The 25,583-nt window shown below is 36.3% G+C and overlaps 1 protein-coding gene across 1 annotated transcript; it reads left to right on the plus strand.

Moving 5' to 3' along the window:
* The first annotated feature begins 9,139 nt into the window (after window positions 1-9,139).
* On the plus strand, window positions 9,140-25,288 carry LOC113112400 (reticulon-1-like). The gene is made up of 4 exons (XM_026277948.1): window positions 9,140-9,600; window positions 15,095-15,865; window positions 16,124-17,020; window positions 25,251-25,288. The coding sequence occupies exons 1-4, from the start codon at window positions 9,411-9,413 to the stop codon at window positions 25,271-25,273; spliced, it is 1,881 nt and encodes a 626-aa protein (XP_026133733.1). The 5' UTR covers window positions 9,140-9,410; the 3' UTR covers window positions 25,274-25,288.
* The last annotated feature ends 295 nt before the right edge of the window (window positions 25,289-25,583 follow it).

Here is a 25,583-nt window from a genome sequence, read left to right on the forward strand (position 1 = left end):
AAAACTTTTGAATTTCTTCTATATGTAGCAGAGCGAGAGGAAATTAATATAGGACCCTAGGAATACTAAAACCCTAAGGTGATGTATGAATGCGGACTACACCACCCCTTTAAAGTGAGGGGAACTAATAAACTGACAGAGTTTTAGACACACAGGTTCGTTACCAGGTAGGGCAGATACTAGAATGTATTATTGCACATGTTTATTAGGTTTACAATAATCAGAACACTTAAGACTAAAAATATAGCTCAATAGAGCTAAACAACTACGACTCAATACAATACACACAAAATGAATAAAACTTACCCGTGGCCAGGTAGGCTAGCTGTAAAGTGATTTATTCTTAACACCTGACACACATCCCTGCATGAGACACATCAACCAATCACGTAAAGAGGAATGTTCCTGCTGCTCAGACTATCTCTATATTCCTTTACACAGTGCTTGGACAACACACTGTGCTCTGTGTTATTTCCACAGCAGGTCCACCATTAAATTCAACAGCATTCATTCTGGCCTTCCCTTCCAAATTTTGATGTATTTTATTCTGTCAGATTTGGTTCCCTCTCTGTGTCTCTCTCTTTTTTTGCAACCCCCCACAATTACACTCCAGAGGAAAACAGGAAGAGAAGTACCCTGAGCGGTGATAACAGGTTTTTACTGGACACATTATGTGTGTGATTGCTTTGGATTTCACCAGACATGTTCAGGTGTGCTGCATATCTGCCCTCACAATACAGCCCACTGAAAATAAACACATCAGACTAAAACCTCTGCTCTCTGTACAGTGTAACAGTCTGACACAAACCACTGTTTGCCATAGCTGTAACGAGAACTATTCCATCCCAGAGAGGGCTTTTATTTCTGATAGTATAACTCTGATCCATGTGAGATTTTTGCAGAAGTGCAAAGCTGGCAATAGTTGAAAGCATGTATGTGTGAGTATTATAAATTTACAGGAAATGGTTTTCATTAGTGATCAATTACAAATGTACAAATTACATTATTCTATAAAAAATAAGATTTTTATTATTATGCTTGTGTACAATTATGTACAGACTGTATTATACCCTAAAATAACAACAATAACAACAAAACTGTCATTTCTTTTATTCTATTAGAATGATATTAATATTAATAATGTAAATGTACTATTATCAGAATCAGAATCAGAAAGAGCTTTGTCTTGGTGTCAGGAGCTTCCAGTACAGAAAGTACAAACATAGTGCAGACATATAATTTAAGGTAATACAAAACACTAATAATAAAGAGAATAGACAATAAGCTACAGTACAAATAACAATATATTATTAAATATTGAGTAAAATAAAATGTCAGTAGACAAAAATGTGAGTGCATATGTACTAAATATACTATGTATATTTTATAGCACATATCTTTTTTATTATTATTATTATTATCTGTGTGTTGTTATTGTCTCTGTGTACTGGAAGCTTCTGTCACCAAAACAAATTCCTTGTATGTGCAAACATAATTATGAAATATTAAAAAATTTGTACTGTAATCAGTTAAAAAACAAACCATCCCTCTGGGACCCCTCAATGGACAAGTTTTGCAACTACAGTTTTTCAAGAAAAATGTTTTTGACAAATGTTTCAGTGAACTTTTATATTTGAAGTGACTTCATAACTATCAAATACATTAAAAATAAAACCAAACCACACGGAGAGTGAAAATGTTACATTAACAAAGACTCCACTCTTGAATAACTTAACATAATTTAATAGAAAATATACATTCAATATCTTTGATATTGACACAATTCCAAATGATGAATAACAACATGCAAGACCAAAGCTAAAATACAGGACACACACATTGCATCAGTGCGCAGGACACAAGAAACATCAAACTAAAGGTTTTTGTTAACATGTCATGATTTCCACAGAGATAAAGGAATGAGGAGGTAATTCAAAAAAAGATCAGTGAGTCTCATAAACACACACACACACATTTCTGACCTTCAATCAATGTAAAGTCTGCTTAATTGACTTCTTGGGCTGCAGTTCTGGTGCAGTAATGGCTGTCTGTAATTACTAAATATTCAGGGGCAGGCAAAAGGCAGAGCTCTCACAGAGCCCAACAACACTAATACAAACACACTAAGTGACTGAATTACTCTAATTTAGCAATTACAGTAAAACTACAGCTACACACCTACAGATAGGTGAGAATTGAGAAGTGAATAATGAAAGCAAGGCTCAAGTACTCAAACACACACACACACACACACACATCAGGGTTTAAAATAACAGTGTTCCTAAGTTTCTTGGTTACTATATATGCAGCTAATAAAATCACGTGTAGCTCTGACCTACAACACTTAATTAATACAGTAAATTATACCTATCGTGAGATTAACTATATCTGACAGAATTTCCTGTCTAACTAATGAATGTTAACCAAACTGTTTGCTTGTATTTCATTTAGAAATATGCCATGACTCAAATACCAAATGTTAAATTAAATTACTAATTAAACTGATAGTTTGCAGCTTTTTCCAGCATATAACTAATTATAGTCTGTTTCCCACAAGAAGCTTACAAAAGTCTGTTTTTGTCCTTTGTGGAGCTTGTACCTGTTTTCATGTAAGTTGTTGAGTATTTTGTGTAGGTGTTATTGTGTCCATCCAGTCCATCTACCTGACTGATATTATTCCCTTAGAGAAAGAGAGGAGGTGCTTAGAGAAGAATAAACAGTATATACACCATTGTTCAAATGTTTGTGCTCGAAAAGATTTTTGGTAACACTTTACAATATGGGTGCAGTAATAAGCATTAATTATTTCCTAATGAAGGCACAGATGATCCTGAATTAATGCATGACTAATTAAAGGGTTAGTTCACCCAATAATCAAAATTATGTAATTAATAACTTATCCTCATGTTTTTTCAAACCCGTGAGACCTCCGTTTATCTTCGGAACACAGTTTAAGATATTTTAGATTTAGTCCGAGAGCTCTCAGTCCCTCCATTGAAGCTGTGTGTACGGTCTACTGTCCATGTCCAGAAAGGTAAGAAAAACATCATCAAAGTAGTCCATGTGACATCAGAGGGTCAGTTAGAATTTTTTAAGCATCGAAAATATATTTTGGTCCAAAACTAGCAAAAATTATGACTTTATTCAGCATTGTCTTCTCTTCCGTGTCTGTTGTGAGAGAGAGTTCAAAACATTGAAGTTTAGTGATATCCGGTTCGTGAACGAATCATTCGATGTAACCGGATCTTCTTGAACCAGTTCACCAAATCGAACTGAATCGTTTTAAAGGGTTCGTGTCTCCAATAAGCATTAATCCACAAATGACTTAAGCTGTTAACTTTTTTAATGTGGCTGACACTTCCTCTGAGTTCACACAAACCAATATCCCGGAGTAATTCATTTACTCAAACAGTACACTGACTGAACTGCTGTGAAGAGAGAACTGAAGAAGAACCGAGCCAGATAATGACTCGTTCACAAGTTCACTAATTTTGCTGCAACGCTACGCGACACAATTAATCCCTGAGAGTAAACTTATGCCCATTTCTATTTCTGACTCTCTCCAGGTGCTTTCGCTACTTCCAATATGAAGGGCGAATGGATTTGGAATTGTCTATCATGTCCAATAGTTCAGATTCTGTTGCACTAATATTCTTGTGCAGCTAAACTTACCCATCCTTAAAAATATTCTCTGACATTACATTCACTGTGCCCCTGTCCAAACAGTCCCACAGACCTCAAACTTTGGTGGGGATAGCAAAACCCCTAACCATAATGACAATTACTTAACAATGTGTTTACTGTCATGTGCCTCAACAAGTAAAGTCATAACATAATGATCTCTTTGCAAATCATTAGCTAATGATTTATTAAAACTACATATCATTAAAACTTCTCCACTCATACCACTGCCCTGCTTTGCTGCAGCACTGTTGCCCAGGAACACTTTGAACATACACAAATGCATGAAAGCAAAACACTTAAATATCAGTGACATTACTGAGATATTCATAATGTATGTACACTACCGCTGAGTTTAGGAGCAGCATTTTTTTTTTAACAGAAGATCCTAATTTTAATTTAGCATGGACGCATTAAATTGATTTATAACGTTACACAGGATAACTGTTTCAAGTAAACGCTGTTCTTTCATGCTTTGTATTCATAAAAAGTATTTTAAAAAATCTATAAAGAACATTATCATCATTGATAATAATAAAAAATGTTTCTTGAGCATCACATCATCACATTAGTATGATTTCTGCAGGATCATGTGATACTGTAGACTGGATAAATGACTTTGGAGATTGATGTTGGGATCCAGATTATGACCTTAGACATTAACATGTTAAATATTAGAGTATATTGTAACATATTTAAATGCCCATGTATATTCTAATATTATAGTACAACATTTAAATGCAAAAATGGCGAAAATGTGGTGTATTACAGTGGACCTACCAAAAGTCTCAATACCATTATCAGCAAGATTCAACTCCTTAAGGTTTAAAAAGGGAAAAAAGTGGTATAGACACAAAAATAATATAACACAAATTTCATTTAGAGTATCTCCAGACATAAACATACCTGTATGTCAGAGATCTGGTTTTTATTAAGCCACAGAATGTGAAAGTCGAACATCTGTAGATTCGTGATCTGCTAGATGTGGTTTTCGTACAGAAATAATTTCTGCAGATTCACACAGTTATGTAGGCCACAGATCTCTTACAACACACAAACAAAACCAAACAGATCAAAACATATTAGATTTATTAGCTGATTTTTATGAAGGTATTTTTGATTCAAATTAACTGAGCACCTGTGGCAGTGCGATTTGTAGTTGTAGAGAAAAGCCACACATGTGTATCAGTAAATTTGAAGCCACAGAGATAAATGTTTTAAGAGTTGCAAACCTGTAGCCTTTTTTTCTCTCCCACAAACACAACACAACAGTTACACCTTCTCAAATTCTTCATTGCAGGTGCACAAATCCTATTCTACAAATCACACATTTAGAAACTCGTACGCTCACATTTTTGAAACAATTGCTGCAGTGAATGTGGTGCAAAACGCATTTACACACCCGCATCAAGAAATGTGCAGTCGTGGAGAAATGTTGAACATCCGCAAATCAGTACGTGAATTCATCAAATGAGAGTTGCACACTTGTAGAATATTTTCTCAGAATGTCTTGTTTATTTTTCTAACACAAACACAAAGTACATAACTACAGCTTCTTGAATCTGCTGCGATGAAGCTCAAACACTGTTTTTTCGCTTTCAAGCGACAAGTTTCGCGCTCTCCCTTTTGCACCGAGATATTTGGTTCAAAAGTGATTTGTGCATCTGTAGAGGTAGTGGGCGGGACTGTTTAGAGATTACAGAATTTCAGCCAATCAGAAGAGCTTACTGAGCCGGTAGATATACGCCCCAAGCAGTTTTACGCCCCTGTTGTTCCTCATGCGTCCAGTAGGGGGAGGCAGTATATTAGTATATGAGCCCAGTCATTTATAAGAACAGCAGACCATATCTATATGTATGATAGCAGCAGACCTTCTTGAAGCGATACGGATGAGGTATGTTAAATAATCTGCTAAAGTACTTGTTGTTGATTGTATTGTGTAATGATGCAACATTTATTATTTATAAAAGATTGATCAATTAAATAAGAAAGAATAGCGATATCAATTCAAAAGATGGATCAGTTTATTTCGAGAGGCAAAAGTACTTGATTGAGTCAGATGTTCTGTCTGACTCAAACTTAACTAACCACAGTCTATCATCAATGAACAAAAAAAAAAAAAAAAAAAACAATCAAAGTGACTTGACACTTTTTCCAAGTGTTCCATCAATATTGTTCATTGAAGATCAGGAGCGAATTGATGTTATCTACACTCAGATGACTTCAATTTTGGATGGCACACCTACACACACCCACAGTGACCAGATCAGATTCATTATGGATGTCCCTTTTCCAGAGGTATGGTCTTGTGTGTTAGTTGTGCTCTGCATGGTGTCATATTCACATTGTTTTTAATGTCAAATAGTTTATCCATAATGTTAGATAATTTCTATAAAATAATAGTTTTGTGCTTAATATAGAAAAGGAACTTTGGATTTTGTTGTAAAAAAAAAAAAAAGCAAAATGATGCTTGGCTTATTTGGGCTGTGATAAATCTTTCTCTGGTAGTCCATCATCTGTGCTCTTGCTGTTGTGAAAGATGTGTCCATCTTGGAGGCTGAGGAGAAATTCCTTCGAGGACCTGTCATTGACGCAAGGTACTGTAAGGATCCTATAAAGGAAAAAAAAATTGAAACATGACATCCTGCCATTATTTATAAATAACCATTGTTTTCTACCACTATGCAACTTTTGCTTTTTTATTTATTTTTATCAGTGAGTGGGATCACTTTGACCGCAGGATAAAGAAACAATTAAAGAAGAGTGGCAAACCATTGGAGAGTCATCTACAGGAGTCATGCTGTTAAGAAATAACCAAGTCATGGTGTTAATAAATTTTTTTTTGTGAACAACAATATTGTCTTTCTTTTAAATGACCCTTGGAACTTTAGAAAATTGTTAAATTTTGTTGGTCTTCATAAAATGCTATGTAGAACATGTTCTGTTGCTGTATAACGAGCAATTGTGAATTGTAAAGCAAATATTTCATTTAGGATCCATATGATTACACAGTACTGTATGTCTAATGGCCTGAATATGGTTAATATCTAAATATAACTTAATATAAATTCACAACATCATATATCAGTCAATCTCTGTATATAAAAACAGTTTATAAATATATATAAATAATACATTTTACAGTAGGTCATAGGTCTGCAGCCTCCCCCTACTGGACGCATGAGGAACAACAGGGGCGTAAAACTGCTTGGGGCGTATATCTACCGGCTCAGTAAGCTCTTCTGATTGGCTGAAATTCTGTAATCTCTAAACAGTCCCGCCCACTACCTCTACAGATGCACAAATCACTTTTGAACCAAATATCTCGGTGCAAAAGGGAGAGCGCGAAACTTGTCGCTTGAAAGCGAAAAAACAGTGTTTGAGCTTCATCGCAGCAGATTCAAGAAGCTGTAGTTATGTACTTTGTGTTTGTGTTAGAAAAATAAACAAGACATTCTGAGAAAATATTCTACAAGTGTGCAACTCTCATTTGATGAATTCACGTACTGATTTGCGGATGTTCAACATTTCTCCACGACTGCACATTTCTTGATGCGGGTGTGTAAATGCGTTTTGCACCACATTCACTGCAGCAATTGTTTCAAAAATGTGAGCGTACGAGTTTCTAAATGTGTGATTTGTAGAATAGGATTTGTGCACCTGCAAATGAAGAATTTGAGAAGGTGTAACTGTTGTGTTGTGTTTGTGGGAGAGAAAAAAAGGCTACAGGTTTGCAACTCTTAAAACATTTATCTCTGTGGCTTCAAATTTACTGATACACATGTGTGGCTTTTCTCTACAACTACAAATCGCACTGCCACAGGTGCTCAGTTAATTTGAATCAAAAATACCTTCATAGATTTTCATCTTAATTAGAGTAAACAAGTCAAAGAAAATAAGCATTTTAACTGAACAATCTTGTCAAAATGGCAGAAAAACCCTGTAAACATACTGAAATCTAATCTGGAAAACATTTTTGGAAAATTAAACTAGAAAAAAAAAAAGATCTTTGCATTAGACACACACTGAGGAAATAAACAATCCAAAGACACTTCAGCACAGACCAGTACACGTGGCTTAGATTAGAAAACCACACAAAGGCAAATTGCACATTAACTTCATTCATTTTAACTAAAAAAATAAATAGGCTACAAAATAAAAAACTCACCAGCTCTTTTAAATTCTTCATCTCCAGTTAGTCTCTGCTTTTCATTGTCATGATCCCCATAAAACAACATTTTTGAAGGCTTATGGGAATTCAATAAATAAAACATAGTCACTAATTCTTTACTAAAAATACTACACCTAGCTTCTAAACATAATAATAAAATGTATCTACATTTCTATCCTAGTTAATGCTGAACAACAAATATAAAAAAACATATTTTATATATACCTTATACTATAATGTATATCACAAAATACATATTTCTAATGTTTTACTAATTTTTACTAATGCGTATATGTATATATTGTATATGCGTATATATATATTGTATATGTCCAACTGTATACTAGTCCAGAGACCATGAAGTGACAAGTGAAATTCCTTCACATTACTACAACAAATCAGTTGACCTACTCACTATACCTTTCAATAGTGAAACATTTCAAGACTCCAGTACCGAGCCGCACTTGTGATTTTACTCTTTATTTTGTTCACTGCAAAGTTTACATCAGACTGTTGCTAAAGAAGCCCTGTTGGATTGTGTTGTTGTCCGCCAGCAGATGGTGCTCAAACACCGGATCATCCACAAGTAAAACTCTATCCATTGTGAATGTGTTTCAAGGCAATGTGCATTATTGAACGAGGTTTAAATTGAAGCTTCTCGTAGCATGGCGACTTTAGAATTATTCCGTTTTTAAATATTTTAATTTAGGAGGAATAAAATTTTTAATTAAACTATTTTTAAAATTATTTATACAAAAGAAAAACGTACAGCCCATATAATATAGAAAGAAAAAACACCTTAATAGCGATTCCCAACACAAATTAAAACAAACGGAAGACAGAAAATACAGAAAACACCTTAGAACATAACACAACAATGCTAGCCACATGTAATGGTGGAGCATAATGAAAAAGACAAACTAATAATCACAGTTCTGAAGAAAAAAGATCAATGAAAAACAATCAAAATTCAACCAATTTTATCCAATTTTTGCTAATATGTTAAATTAAACTGGGCAGAGTATAAATACTAGCAAACAGCTCCTATAAAATATTTAAATAATATAAAATAATGTAATGACTAATCAGTTTAGTCAAAAACACTCTTTCTGCAAGTGCAGACAACTAAATGTAGTCATTTCAGGCCGCAAAAATAAGGAAAAAGTCATGTTAAGACTGTTTCCTTCATCGCTGGATGTATTTTTGTAATTTTCGCCGAAGTCTATTTAAAAAGCTTAAATGTGGCTAGCGGGTTTTGTGTACTGTGAGGTAGCATGAACCACGCCCGTGGGGTGGAGGCGCGCGCACACGGACCGTCCTCCAACCGGAATGTCGCTCTCCGTCCTAAATCCGTGCCAACCGCGAGCCGCACAGAAACAGTGACGTCAGCGCCGAGACACTGAACCAAACGCATCGAGCCCACTGGCTCCGCTGCCGCGAGACGGGAAGCATCGGTCAGGATCGGCCATATTAAGCGTCACGTCTTTGAATTTCTTCTGCGATCTCACAGAATCGTTCTCGCTTCGAAACAAACTCCCTGCGTGCGATTACTGCAAGCATGTCCGCCAGTTCGAGCGAGGGGCCGGGTTTGGATGGGAAATGGTTCGAAGAGGAGGAGGAGGAGAAGAACGGGATGTTTAGCAGCGCAGGGCCCCGTTTTGATGAGATGCGGGACGATTTGCACGCGCCCAAGCAACAATTCCATCCCTTTGGAGGAAGCGACGTTGCCATGGAAACTGCATCTACAGGTAAATTGGGGCTTTTTATAATTACGCATTGTGTGTGTCTGTGTGTGTGTGTGTGTGTGTGTGTGTGTGTGTGTGTGTGTGTGTGTGTGTGTGTGTGTGTGTTTAGCGGCGACATCCGATAAAAGAAAAGAAGAAGCAAAAGCTGATGATGATGATGAATCTGAGATGAAGAGAGCCAGACCAGGCCATGGGTGTGACAGCGACTGGATGTCTCTGCATACACAGACGCACAGTATGCTTCCAGGCAACTGTGGTAGTTCAAACAACATGATCAAACAAACGACACACACAATAAAACAAACAAAACATTCTTCTGTTGCTCTCTAATGGTATTAGAGTTAAGCAATCATGACGAGAGAACTCTTAGGATCATGATGTGTGTTCATAAAGCCACAATAATGTAATCATCATTTCTTTGTCTTTGTGCTCGGCCTGTCTCACTGCCCTCTTTCTCCTGGGCCTGTCTCGCTGTTCTAAATCACAGGGCATGGCTCAATAATTGAGCATTGTCCACCCCTCTAATAAACCTCTTCATGTAGCACAGCTAGGCTATTAACACTTCTCATTTTAACAGCTTATACAGTATTGACAACAGCGGCACAACCTTAAAATTCACAGTCAGACTCAACCCAATCTAATGAGAAAATGTAACTCTTTTACACAATGGCAAATGTTTTTTTGTAAGGAAAAGGTCCACCCCAAACCTATCTTGTCAGTGGGGCGTAAGCAAGCATACGAATTAAGGAAACAGTATAATTACAAATTGCCATGAGAGTGTGTTGTCAGCCCTCCTGAGTCGACCTGCTGTAGTATACTAAGCTTTTAGAAAAGACATTAGAACTCAAATTAGTGTTATATTTTAATATAGACTAACTGTAATCTGGATAGTTATATCTGGTTTGCTGAGTGTGCACTTAGTTTTTTTCACTTAAAGTTTTAAGAAGAAATAAATGAAGTAGCACTTGAAAATTATATCCACTGAAATTATGACTCCAGTAACATCAGTAGCCTAATCTATTTTACATGGAGCACCATCTCAGGGGGGCCACCATGTCGAGATCACATGACCAGCCAAATAGTGCTCATGTTGTCTTGGTAAACCCCTGTTATTGGACACATTTGCATACTGAATAAATTAATTATGGCTGGCTGTGTGAACTGCACATTTCTTTCCAGGCCTCTGTAACAAAACTATTGTTGCTTACATGTTAAACGTGACCATATAAGCCAGTGCTAACGTATAACCAAAAAACGACTGAGTTTGCCATAAACCTTTTTAGAGATGAGTATATTAGAAAGTACATGAGAGTTTTCTTGTGTATTGTGTGATTATTAAAACAAAGAGGAGTTGAAGAAAAGGATCCCAGACTTATTAGTTCAGGATGCCAGTATTTATAGAAGCATGTTGGGTAAAGTTTGTGTTATTGCTATAAATGATGTTGATTCAAATTTGAAGCAGTAGCTGTTTTGATGCTATGAACAACATCTGATCAGGAAATGAATATCCTGCATCATAAAGCTAGATTGTTTCTCTTTTTTTCTGTGAACTCTTTCTTTCTGAGTATTTCTGAGCTGCTAAACTAAATCCTCACTGACTGTAACAAAAATAACAGTGAGTTTATTAGATGAGACGGTCCGGTGTTCGCCTGATTCCTAAACCTTAGACAATAATGTGGATTTAGTACCGGACAATAATAAAACATAAAACTACCTTATATCAAGAAGGAAGTGTACATGTGAGGCAGACATCCAAGCACTCATAGTGGTACTTTAATTGTACCACATGCTGCAGCGTTTAATGTGCTTTTAGTGTTTCTATGGATCAATGTGACACATAGAGTAGCAATGTTTCTATAGAAACCAATTCAGAGTGGAGATAAGTGACTACAGCCTATCACACACATATCGCATTTATAATACATAAGGTAAAATACAGACACATGCTTTTAAACTTTCATATGGAAAGCCATCGCAGCTTACTTTCATGGCTTTTTCCTGTTGCTAATTGTCAGATTTTGCTTTTGGAGGTGCTCCTCGGTCCAATAAGAGTGTGATTGAGCCCCCATTATGGCTCAGATTGCTATTATTAGCTGGGGAAACTGCATGCACACATACGCCCATGCATAGTCTCTCTCACATGCTCAAATATTCATGAGCCAGCGCCTGAAATCCCTCAGCTACCACTGGTTAGCTCTAACACACACATACTTGCACATACACAAAAACACACAGTCTTTCCTCCTCTCATGGACAAAAGAATTAATATGCATATTCTCTTAAATACATTCAAATGCACTCACACAAAGAGTCTTTCACACTCTGGTTATGGTAAGGTTCTTTATTATTCCCTTCCTCTCCTTCTCCCTCTCCCTCTCTCTTTCTCTCTCTCTCTCTCTCTTTCTCTCTCTCTCATACAATGTCGGTTAGGGCTGTAGTTGGCTCAATCTTTAGCATTCTCTGTTTTTAAATAAACAGAGGGAGGTCTATTTATAGGCCGAGTAAGAACGATCCAATGCACATCACCATCATCTTTTTACAGTAGCCAAGCCAGTGATCTCTCAGCTCTTTAAAAGACAGGCTGGAAAAAGATCTGTCCACGTGGTTTAGGAGCTCAACACAACAGAAATCCTGTAACTCTGATCGCACCATCACTAACATCACTCACACATGCCAATATGTCCACCATAATCCACTTCTGACTGTCTCTCTCTCCCTAGCTGTCTCTCTCTCTGTCTGCCTGTCTGATATGCTCAAGGGAAAGGCCTAGACGAGGAGGAATGCTGGTGTGTGTGGACTGTCTGTCTGCATTCACAAAGTCACTCGGGCATGAGAGAGAGAGGCTGAGCGAGATCAACAAGCAGTGCTGGGTGTATGTGAAAAGACCGATCCTTCTGTCACTTTCAGCCAAAGGCGGTCAGCATGCAAGGACCACTCGAATAGAGCACAACACTAGGGGCCTTTGTAGAGAAATTGATTGTATAAACCTTTCCAGACAGACCTACTTAGAAGTTTGAGGTTGTAAAATGGTGGAAGACAATTCAGCGTGACATCAGCTTAATTCTAAAATAATGTTGTTGTTTTTTCCCTATCAAAACTCTGTCATTTACTCATGTCATTCTAAACCTGTATGACTTTATTTATTCTAGAGAACACAAAAGAAGTCTAAACAACATTGTGCCCAATTACTTTCTATTTATGGACAACAAAACAGTGTAATTTCTCACAGTATCAATTTTATTCCACAGAACAAAGTCATTCAGGTTTGGCATGGGGGTCAGTAAATTACATTTTTGAGCTTACTATCCCCTTTATTTCTGGCTAAGAACTACACTACCCCTAATTCTCCAACAATCAGAGAAGTCACTGTTACCATGGAAACGTGAGTCTTGTCATAAGAGCTCAGCAGTTTACGCCTACTCCCAGCATGCATTGCAAATGACGTGATCGAGACACTGGCTGGATTCATACTAGCATTCTACTTTTAAAGATATGATAAATGGTAAATTTAGGATGCTACACCGAATTCAACCACACCCATAAAACAAATTTTGTATTTGTCAAAGAAGTTTTTAACTTGTGGCCATTTTGGTCTATAGCTTAGAATTCTGTTTAGAAAAGAAAATGTCTATGGCAGAAATGAATGTGAAAAATACCATAAGCAGGGCGGCAGTCATTGTTTGGTGTTGGCATTTATTTATTTTTTCACACATTTAGTCCTCAAATAAGTAATAAAGGCAACCCTTTAATGCACTTTCCAGTGTAAAAAAAACCATCAAAGATGGTGGTGGAAGCAGGATAAATATTGAAAATAAATATTATACTGAAAAGGATTTTTAATTAAACTGTTTGGTCTGACTGGTTTTCCCAATATTTGTATGTGCAATATTTTGTATATTTTAGTATTGGCTTGTTAGCAACATATTAATGGTAGAGCCAATTACTTTTATTTTTCATTTTAATTTTAGTTTATGTTTTGATAATTTTGTGTGTGTTTGCTTTTATATATATATATATATATATATATATATTTCTATTTAGCTTTACCTTTTTTATTTACTTAGTTCAATTTGTCATAAGGCAGCATTTCTAATGGTAATTGAAATTGTTTATGTTTTTCATCTATTATTTATATTTTAATTCATCTTTATTTCAGTTACCAAAGATGATTTGTAATATTTTTATTGATAGGTGCCATGATAGGTTTTGGAATCATATCGTTCATTTCCACAAAATGCAGTTGATCCATTACGATGTTATTTCCTACCGTAAATTTTAGCACAGGCCGGTGTGCATGTGTAATTGGAGATGTAGCAGTCACAGGATTCCTTGTCCAACTTTCATTAATCCTCTTAAGACTCAACTGATTTCACAGAGACGGAGCAGATGTTTCCAACTGTGTCTCAGAGGGCCGTGTAGTGTTAACAGTACCCAACCGGTCTGAATGTCACCACATGCTAATCTGCTTTTCCTCTCAGTCCAGTGGGAATCAGATTTACATCACTTCTGGAAAATGAATTGACTTTCATGTTGATTCTCTGCATGGATTCTTATTCAGCTCTATTACTTTGAGTCTCTGTCTATTTTCTGTTTCTTCAACTCACATTATTGAGTGCAGATGCCCAAGTATACACTAAAATGTGTAATCTTCTAACATATTTTATCTATTATTGCCATTATTGCCTTGGTCATCACAACAGAACAGATTATGAGGAAACCCAAATTTTTTGTAAGGGTAGGTTTAGGATTAGGGTTAGTGTGTGTATGTGTGTGTGTGTGTGTTCCTACTTAACCATATTTTGGGGACAAATTGGAAGAGGGCAAAACCTGAGAAAATCACCAAAAAACTCCTTCTGAGGACATCCTTATATATAAAAAAATCTGTTTTGCAATTTGTAAACACTCAACAGGATACAAGGGAGAGGAATTGATCATAAATGTATCAGAAAAAGGGAGTGTATTTTCTAACATCACAGATATTGCCTGTATTACTGTAATTATTTCAGCAACAAGGGTAATTTGAAACATGTATCTTGTATTGTTTGTTCTTCAATTAACTGATTCTTAAAAGTACTAAATTGAAAGAAGTTCAAACTGTTATGTTTTGGGGATTAAATCAAATGTTCTCGATATATATTACAATAATCTTGTAATACAAAATGATTATGTTGATTGAAAACGTATAATTGTAATGAAAGCATGAGATCAGTTTTTAAAAGAATGATTAGCGATGTCACAAGTGTGATCAGTTTGGATTTTTGTACTAAGAGATTTGGAAATATACACCTTACTTGTAGAACTAAAGCAGGCATGGGGGTAGACTTTAATCACAGAGCCATTTCCTGATTTCTAGGGCCAATCACAATGACCTCAGTTTTATCATCCTTTAAAAAAAGAAATAAACCCATATTAAAAAAGAAGAAGAAGAAGAAGTTGTTTTCTATTAACATTTTTTTCTACATGTTGATGTTCATTACTTCTCTCTCTCTCTCTCCAGGTGACTCATTATCCGACATGTTTATGAAGTCATCATCAGGAGAGGGTGATCTATACACCTCTCTCCTTTCCTCAAAATCCTCCTCCAATCCTTTCAATGATGGTGCCTCTCTCTTCTCCACGGAGGGCAACCGCTCTCCACCTGCTCCCACTGGGACCGACTCCGGCATTGGCATGACCCCAGGTGACCCCTCAGACCATCAGACGACCCTGCAGGGCTCACACAAGACTGACCATTATAGCTACATGGACATGGGGGATGACCTCTGTGATTTTGGCAGTGTGGGCAATACCAAGGACAAGCAGCAGCCTCCCATATCTGGCTATGGAGATGACGAAGACGATGAAGAAGATGAAGATGACATTCAGGATTTGAAGCCCAAGATCCATGAAAAGGAATCCAGCCAAGACCCCTTCGATCTGGGTCGCTATTTGGAAAAGAGTCCTCTTGGATCTGAAGATACAGAGGTGAAGACTCCGGGATCAGCCGGTGGGCAGCACACATTTCCGTACGTGGAGGACCCTTCAGATGAAGAGATGGCAGATTACCGATCTTACCATAGGATGGAAACGCCACAGAGTGCCAGTCCTGTAAAGATCACGGTTACAACAGAATCCCAGCCAGTGAAAGTGTCTCCACAAGGGGGCATGTCCGAGAGAGAGAGCGTGCTCGGTTTCGGTCAGCAGAGTCTTCCCACAGTAACACTGTCAGAACCAGAGGATGATAGTGCAGCCTCCTCAGCTAGCCACTCCCCTAACCACTCCCCTACAGGTAGATCCCTCCCACTCGTGAGGCACTTGCTGCACTGTTCAGAACTAAATTCAGAATGCCTTCTGTTTTCAAGTAGATTGATGGATAGAAAATACTGTTCCATAGTCTTGATCTTATTGTCTTGCCACTAATCGTTTAAATAATTTCAAATTGTGCTATTTATTTCAATACATAATTTAGAATAACATGTTATAATCTTTCACGCATAGTTTAGGCTTTTTAAAATGCTGACATTTCCATTACTTACCACTTTTCCAGGGCGAGAGTCTCCATCTGATGTGCTGTTCAAGCCTGCAGGAATGAAGTCTGTGAGCTCCACTCAAGATTCCAGTGGCATCAGCTCTCATCCCAGTCTTCCTGAAGCCGAGGACATCAAGAGTTCACCCAAACCCACCTCCCCATGGGCTCAAGACCTTCAAGGCAGTGGAGATGAGTCTGGAGATTCAGAAATTGAGCAAGTGACCGAAGAATCTGATTCGCCAGTATATGACCTGACATCTAAGACCCCGCCCGCAAAAGGCGGATTCAGCCAAGCAAGCAACCCGTTTGAGCAGACCAGCTACTCATCTGCCACTGATAAGGCTAGTAACCCATTTGATAAGCCACAACCCAACAAGGTCAGTGCTAGTAACCCATTTGAGTTGTCTGGTGGTATCAAGGTGGGCTTTGGTCAAGCCAGCAACCCACCACTCTACAGTCTGTTGAGAGAGGAAAGGGAGGCGGAGCTTGACAGCGACCTGCTAATCGAATCAGCTTCTGAGGAGAGTCCCAAGAGGGAGCAGGAACATTCCACCCCAAAACCTCCTGAAATATCTTCTCCCCTGACCACAGGCGTCACGTCTTCTAAGCCCATTACGACTTCCTGCACCACACCCTCTCCCTTCATCGACCCCCCAGCTAGCACCTTGAAAGTAACAGAGAAAGAAAAAGAGAAGGAAAATGAGAAAGCAGCACCTGTTGAGAAGCCCAAGCCACAGCCAGAGGACAACTGGTCCACCGAACCCAGGCCTGTAGTAATGGGAACGTCAACAGTGACTCCGGAGCAGAATTCCAGTCAGGAGAAGGAGAATAAAAGCAAAAGCACTATCGTGAGTTCCACTACAGAGGAAGAGGCTGATCTGTCCTTGCTGCTCCAAAGCATCAACAAACAGAAAGGTAAGAGTCATTGCTGTTAGTCTTCCTACAAGCAGCATTATTTTTTAACTAAAACTGAATCTGATTAAAAAGCATTTTTGTTCATTTAAATAAAGTGGAAATAAAAGAAAATATAAATAGTAGATAAAAAACTTTTACTTAAGCTAATTAGAATATATATACATATATATATATATATATATATATATATATATATATATATATATATATATATATGACACTTAAAACTTAAACTAAAATGAATATGTTAATAATATTAATAAGTAATATTAGTATGTGAATACTAATAAACATTATAAGAGAAATTTGCTCATTTATGTGAGTCAAACTGCCTTTGGGGAGTAAATTAAATGGAAGAACTATAACATGATTGTTAAGATCAAACAGTAAAAACGATTTACCCTAATAAGTTTATCTAGGATGCCTAAGGTTTATCTTATTTATTGATTGATTGTCTTTTGGGAACATATATGAGTTTTTCCTCATATTAAGCCACAAAAATGAAAATTCAAGGGAAAAATGGCTTTGGGTCTACTTTACATAGTGACAGGTAAAATGACTGTCATAGAAACAGAAACAACAAATTTTTAAATAACACAGTGATGAAATTAATAGATGATACAGTTTTATATCAGAAATATTTATGGACACTAACTTTTTTCAATTAGACGGTACACAAAATTGATTTGAAATCCTAATGTAGATTTGTAAGCATGGCTGTTTTTAATGCAACAGCCAGAGTTCAGGACTAGAGAAGTGGTTCTCACCCAAGGCTCAGCAAACTTCCCATTAATCTAACAAACTCATTAAAATGCTGAAAACACCCACACACAAATTCAGACGTAAACTGACATCATATTTATTTTTCCCCTTAATAACTATTATTTCTGTTGAAAACCATACAGAATCAGAATGTTGAATTTTATAGAATCACAAAATAAATTATGTTTAATTAACTTAATATATTAACATTCCCAGTGGCAACAAGCAAAATGCAAGAGGAAATATCTCTAATAGCCAAAGGGGACTTTGGAATATTGTGTTGGACAAAGTGGGGGCCTTGGAGACAAAACGTTTGAGAGCCACTGTTCTAGATGATTGTAGGTTTGGAACCCAGCTAACATTAGCCCACATGAGTTTGTGGCCTATTTTGAATGTGAAGCAATGAAAATCATGAACCACAAAATAATGGCAAGAAATTGATTTCTGTTGGGTTTTGTACTAGTTCAGACTCACACACAAATGACTCTTATGAGCCATCTCTTATTAGTGAATCAAACACATAGAGTATAACACAGATACTCTATAGCCTGACCCCCAAAATGAATGACATTTATATTTCAATACAACAAGTTATAGTCTGAATCAATCAGAAACGCTGTATGGTTTACAGCATAAGAGACCATTTCTTTAATATGTTATCAAAACAAACCAGATTTTTTTATTTTGTTGAACCCAAAATATTAATTTAAATCATGAGTATCCTGGATTTCCTTTGTAATCCAGCTCACTGATCTCATTCTTTATCATCTGTTCTTTGAACACGTAGTCATGCCACTTCATAATTCTGCAACGCTCAGAGGATGCAGTGCTGAGGAGATTATTGTCACAGCTGGTGTTTTCCATGAAAGTTTAATTAGAAAAGCCTGCTTATGTTGCAAGGACTATTTTGATTCAGTGGTGGAGAGTCTGAGAGACAATGACCGTGTCCGAAAGCACTGCCTTTATGTAAAGAGCATCCCATTTTTGTGCAACATCCTGTCTACTAAGATGCCTTCATCTGTAATTATTTTGAAAGCAGCATAGATTCAAGATTCGATGCATATTATTTGGAGTAAATGAATGCATAAATGTTAACATTTCTACCAATAAATGCATACTTTAGTCATTAAATGCTTTTTTATGACTAAAGCTCACTTGAATTTATTTTAGTTTATTAAACCATGACATCATGGTCCCTTGAATGCTGGTATGAAATCAGTTTCATTGTGAAGTACCTTCATGCTGCTTGTGATGTCATTGACTCACCAGGCACACAGCCACAGACAGATCCACTCTATTCTGGGGTCGATTGAGGCTGAATTAAGGGGATAATCTCCCTCTAGTGGTGGGTTTAAACAACTGCACTGTGTCTTATTTTACATAACTTCACAATACTAACACAGAAACAGCAGGAAGGCTCAAGTAATGGTGTACACTGACCCAAAAGATATCGAAGGTCTTTAAAATTGTGCAGTTTATTGTTTTTCAAACCCTTTATGATTTAAGTTAAGGCACATTTAAACAACATTTAAATGAGTGCCTGAGTGCCTTGAAATCGTGATAGAAGTGGAAGAAATGAACATTTGAACATAGCCTAGGCTACTAACTGTTTGGCATGAAGTGGTTCTCACTAGAGAAGCAGATTCTCTTGTTGCGAACAGTATTTTTATATAATTCTGTTTTAAAATGAGGCAGTGCAGATATGATGCTTCAAGCACTGTGAAATTATTTTATTATTATTTTTTCTGAAGGAACAGCAGTTGATTATATATTAATTAATTTGCTATTTTGCTTCCTTTATTCATTAGTTTTTAATATTACAAAAAATTGCAGGCAACTACAGATAAACTGACGGATAGGCTGTGTGTAAAGCTAATGTTTTGAATTGCATTTTACCAGACATATATTCCATTCATTGTCTGGTGATTGAAACTGAAGGTTCTAGAATCTAAGAAAAAGAGGTCAACGCCTTTTCAGTAGCGCTACCGTCTATCCACCTGCAGAGGGCGATAGAGACCGCCGGTTTATGTACACAGCTTTTGGTTTTTATAAATGAAAAAAAAAAACACTTCATTAAACCATTACCAACAGATCACAATAGCGATAAAGTATATCTTCGTGTGAACAGTTCGGGTGTTTCTAATGTTGTGATGTTAAAACAACTGCGCTCTACATCACATGCATTTCTGAGACAATCTGGATCAGCACAGATCAGCCTGTTGCCATAGTAACACGGGAGCGAGGGAGCCCTTAGAGAGAAGATGCTGAGGGAAACAGAACAGAAGAAGATGATGAAAATGAATAAGCCAAGACGGAAACCATCGAATTCCAGTCCTACTCACACGTACCGACGCATGAAAGCATGCATGCATCTGAGTCGGCTCTTGTTGTTGAAATACCTTTGAACAGTGTTTATTTATTTAGAAACATTATGTTGCAAAATCATCATCATCATCATTATGATTATTTAACAACATAAAAAACAATACTACATTAATTTACAAACGACTGTGAAGCGTCCAAACAGTGTTATTAATATCCATTACAACACAGAAACTAAAGACAAAAATAAGAAAAAGGCAAAATAATTAAATAAAAAATATTTATTTGTATGTAATTATATTGTTTTATTTTGCTTTTTGTTTCTCTGCAATGAGAATGTTAATATTTTACTATAATTTTCTCTATAATTCTGAAGAAATATTTGTTACTCAGTGTGTAAGGATATATTTTCGCATATGTTAGCCTGCTATTCAGTTTAAGTCTGAATGCAAAAAAAAAGCAAGAAAAAAAAAGATTATATATATATATATATATATATATATATATATATATATATATATATATATATATATATATATATATATCTGTGTAGTAGTTTAATATATTGTGTATATTTCATTATTTGTATTTAGTTATCTTTTTATCTTATTTTTTTTTCAGATATGTCATTATTTGTATTTAATTCTTCCAATTTTTTCTCCTTATTATATTTCATTTTTTGTATTTTCTTTTATCACAGTCTAAAAAGAGTATGCCAGACCTACATTTCACTGTTTATTGCATGTCAAATAACTTGTACATGACAAATATATATATATATATATATATATATATATATATATATATATATATATATATATATATATATATATATATATATATATATATGGCAGACTCCGCCCATTGTGAGCAGACAACAGTGCCAATAATGTCACATGACCTTGCTTATGTTTATGCATTATATTTGTTAGATAGGGTGGGGCCTCTTTAATCTGAAACACCCCCATCTCGTCCCGTGCGTTGCATATGGTACGCTCCTCTCTCTGCGGTGGAGGCTGCAGTGTTTACGGTTTCATCCAGAAGATCAGCGCCTCTCTCTCTCTCTCTCTTTCTCTCTCTCTTTCTTTCGTTCCGTTTCTCTCTGTTTCCTCATTAAGTAGCAGTAGCTTGTCTCTCTTCTGCTCTCTTCTCTCTGTTCTGTCCATTCATGCCGTTCGGACGTGTGAGATAGTGGGTCTCGAAAAGACACAAGATCTGCGAAAGAGAAAAGAGAAAGACGACAGCAGCGAGAGAAACGCCAGAGGAGGGGAAGACATGGATAAAGGGAAGAAAGAGTGCAACTGGAGCAGCTGGAGAGGGCAGGGTACACACTTCGTGTTTGTATAAAAACCGTATTGTATGGTATTCATTTCACAGCACCGTGTTGTTCGTGTGTATTTCGTGTGTTAGGTTTTGCGTTTCACGTGAAGCCTGCGCTTGTGGGACAAAGAGAAGAGGGGAGAGGCAGCTGTTTTGGAATGAGGGGTGGCAGGTGGTCCGTCTGCTTCATAGTAACGCTGATATGGTAACCCCGCTGTGTCGTTAGATTAGGCTCCGGTTGCCATGGAACACAGTTCAGACTGTTTTTATCTTCAAGCGCTGGATGAGGCTGTCGCTATAGCAACCAGGTCACACCCATCCTGATTACATCATTCTCTCCAGCAGGCATCCATGATACCTGGAGAAGGAAAGAGCGAGGGCATGCGAGACTAAGAAATTGTAAGCTAGGCTATTTTTAAAAGAGAAAAAATGGTTCTCTAGGCTATTCTAGTACAATGGCAAGCACATTTTGAATGTCCACTAGGTCAGCGGTGTTGGGAGGGGATGCAGACACTCTAATTATAGGGATTGCATTGTGTGCAGTCTGTGTTTGTAAAGCTACAGTATTTGTGCATGGTTGTGTATGCTGAAACTACTGTCTGTGACTAGAGGAAAAATTCAAAACATTATGTCTGGCCTGACAGTATTCTCCGTGTAAGGCATTCTTTATGGTTTCTAGGACGTTGCTAGAGTGTTCTGCGTGAAAAAAGGACTCCACATGAGGGTTTCCATTATATTCTGTTGCCTAGATATGTGTGGGGCCTTTTAAATTTATTTTTTTTACCATCGATGCATAGTAAATAATATATCTTAAATCCATTTCTAGCATAATGCGTTTAAACAATTTAGAAATTGTCTACTCATGATCATTTAACAGCACAAACATACATTTTTACAGTTTGTCTCTATGCTATTTGTATGACATCACATTTTCCCTGCATTACGGTACGACATCTCTATGAAATTATTTATTGTTTGTTGATGATTCATAACAAACCCTCTAGTCCAATCTACATGCATTCTCATACACACAGTGACATGCATAAAGTAGCCTAACACATACATAAATAAAACATTCAGTGCTGTATTTCTTAAACCACCCACATGCATGAAGACACTGTTTTATTTAAACTCATCCTTATACATTTGTCTTTATTGGGAAATTAAGTAGTTAAATGAAAGTAAATAAAATAATTTTTCTAATGTGCTATTTAATGGATAAAGCAACAGGGTTTTTTAAAGTCAGGACAGAATATTGTTCCTGATTACACTTTACAAAAGCGAGTACAGTATATGTAAAATTTGCATTAACATATATTTCCTCCAGATTTCAATTATATATTTGTATCGTTTGGTGGGGCTGGATTCCATTTCCTGTTTAGCTCTGGAATTTTCAGGCTTGTGTGTGCCTTGATTAGGAGCACAATCTATGAGAGAACCAGTATTGTGATCGCAGTAACTCTGGTGTCTGGGTCACCTATTTTTGAGATTTTTGTGTCAGCAGCCCAGATCATTAACCAATAAGCTACCATCAACCCTAATTAAAACGTAAACTGGCACAAAATGTGACAAAAACAGCATAGTTCATGTGGATACAGTAAAGACTTCGTCACTGATAACTTGTTTTTAAAAAGATTCGACCAAAACCAGAAAATTCTGTGATCTTTTACTCACTTTTATGTTGCTCTAAACCTGCATGGCATTCTTACTTTAGAGCATAAAAGAAGGTATTTTCAAATTTTGTATTATTTACTTTTTTGTCAATACTGTGGAAATTAGTTGTAACCAAAATGTTGGTTTACAGCATTCTGCATAATATCTTATTTGTGTTCTGCATAATAAAGAAAGACATACAGATGATGACATGAGTAAATGACAGAATTTTCATTTTTAACTTACATTTTCACTCAGACACAGTGAAAATGTACATGGAAAGTAAAAATGAATTGTGAGGGTCGGAAGTGCAGAGAAGGTTTTAAAGCAGTCACACATGCTCCCTTCCTGGTCCATGATGAATTTCATAGTGTAGAGTTTCATTGAGTACTAGCTTAGCATATTGCTAACTGATTAAGGCAATCTTTTTATGATATATTAAAACAAGATATCCAGTTGTTAAGCCATTTGAATGAACATTCGGGCTTTCAGTCCCTACAGAGGGCTCACTTTTTTAGCTGCCTTGGTTCCAGAAGCATGTTTCCCATTCATTTTTCCCTTAGTGATTTTTAAAAAGTCTTTGATTAAATGTTAAAAGCCACAAATCAAACCAAACAGCTACAAGGTAAATCACAATATTGCAAACTTTAATTAAAAAAAAAAAACTATTTTAAAATAAAAATACAAAGGTACAGTACAAGACTATTTACTGTGTAACAGCTTTAATGAACGTCAATTCCATGGAGCATTGCAAATATAATTAACATAAATACAAATTGTGAATGTAATCGAAATAAATAGGCTATATATAAATATTTAAGCAGGCCTAGTTTGAGAGCATAGTGAGATTAGCTATAATTTACAGTGTTTCATGGGAGTGCTTTAAGTATTGCAACTTTGATTTTATGATTTGGTGCAGGTTTTTTTTTTTTTTTCAGAACCATGGGTAATGCAGTTTTTCACCTGGATTTGTTCTGTTTAACACATTTATTTAAAAAATAAGCTGAAATAATGCAAGCTATAGTGGCTTCAACAAAATCATATGCCATTGATTAACAACCTTTTAGCTCACAATAGGTCTGTTTTATAAGCTTTATGATTATCGATAAACATTGATTCTGCTATGAAGAAAATGAATGTGAAGTTTACATCTGGAATTCAGCTGCTCTCCATAAAGGACTTTGCCCTTGGCAGTGACCTTTCACTCAGGAAGTGAATGGTTGGACATAATGTTAGACTGGTTGTCAAGCTGGATGTGCATCTCTTATGCTATAATTTACACTCCGACATTTAAACACCAGCACACACACACAATTACCCCCCACCATCACCTTTTTATTTTAAGCTGGCCCCCTAAGCAATGTGTGTAAGGGAAACTGGAACACTGTATCTATAGCAACCACTGCTGCCCCCTTTCTTTCTCTTCTCACACACACTTGCCACATAGGACATATGAAACAAGGTGGATTAATTAGGTTCTGTGAAAGGGTCACACATAATTTCATTTTTGATTGTGTATGTGTTTCAGTCTGGGCTTAGGGTTGCACGATTATGACAAAAATCAAAATTGTCGATTATTTCCTTGAAACTGTAATTTCGATTATTAATTACAATTATCACAATTGACACTGAATGACGTTTATACTATTGTTTGATGCAACTGCATGCTTTATTTTATATGAAAATTAAATTAAAAACACTCTTACTGAAAACTTTTAGTGCTGTTTCTATAATATTAAGCCTCAAATGTCAATGTACATCAAATTCGTTTCTTCTTTAAATTACAAGTAAAAATATGAATGGTATTATAATGTTATACTAAAACTAAAATTATAAATAATGGAAAATCCCTTAAGATAACATGTAGAAAGAAAAAAATGCATCTTAAGCGTGCAGAATAAATAAGTGGACTTTGAAGGATTAATTGCGGTTATGAATGATTACGTAAAAGTGGCATTCATTATTTTAATTGCAATTAGAAATTAGATTAATTGTGCAGCCCTATCTGGGCTATTTGTTTACCAATGTATACTGAATTAATATGTGTGGTTGTCCATTATTATCCAATGGTGGTATGAGCCGGCTCCCCCTCCTTCTTATTCTCTGCCTTTCTCTCTCTCCTTTTGTGTGCGCTTCACTCACTGTCTCTCTCTCTCTTTCTTGCTATCTGCAGTCATGGGTGGTTCAGGTCAGTAGCTCTCTCTGTCTTCTGATAGCTTTGGTGTTTTAGCATCAAAAATCAGGGATCTCAAAGACTATTTTTTATATGATAGAATTAATTACAGATGTCACTGGTTTTGATGGAAAACTGAATTTAGTGGTGTTTTAGTGTCCATATGTAATTTAACAGCTCATGTTATGTCACCTAACCACTGGATACCTTTAAACACTAGTATTATACTAGTCTACATTAGTTAAGTAATATTTAAAGGTGTGTGTAAGGAGAAAGAATGCAAACGTTACTGCTTTTAGTCTTTAATTCTATTAGAGAGTCAGTTAGCAGAGG

The sequence above is a fragment of the Carassius auratus genome, chromosome 13 (genome assembly GCF_003368295.1).
Source record: "Carassius auratus strain Wakin chromosome 13, ASM336829v1, whole genome shotgun sequence".
Taxonomy (NCBI): Eukaryota; Metazoa; Chordata; class Actinopteri; order Cypriniformes; family Cyprinidae; genus Carassius; species Carassius auratus.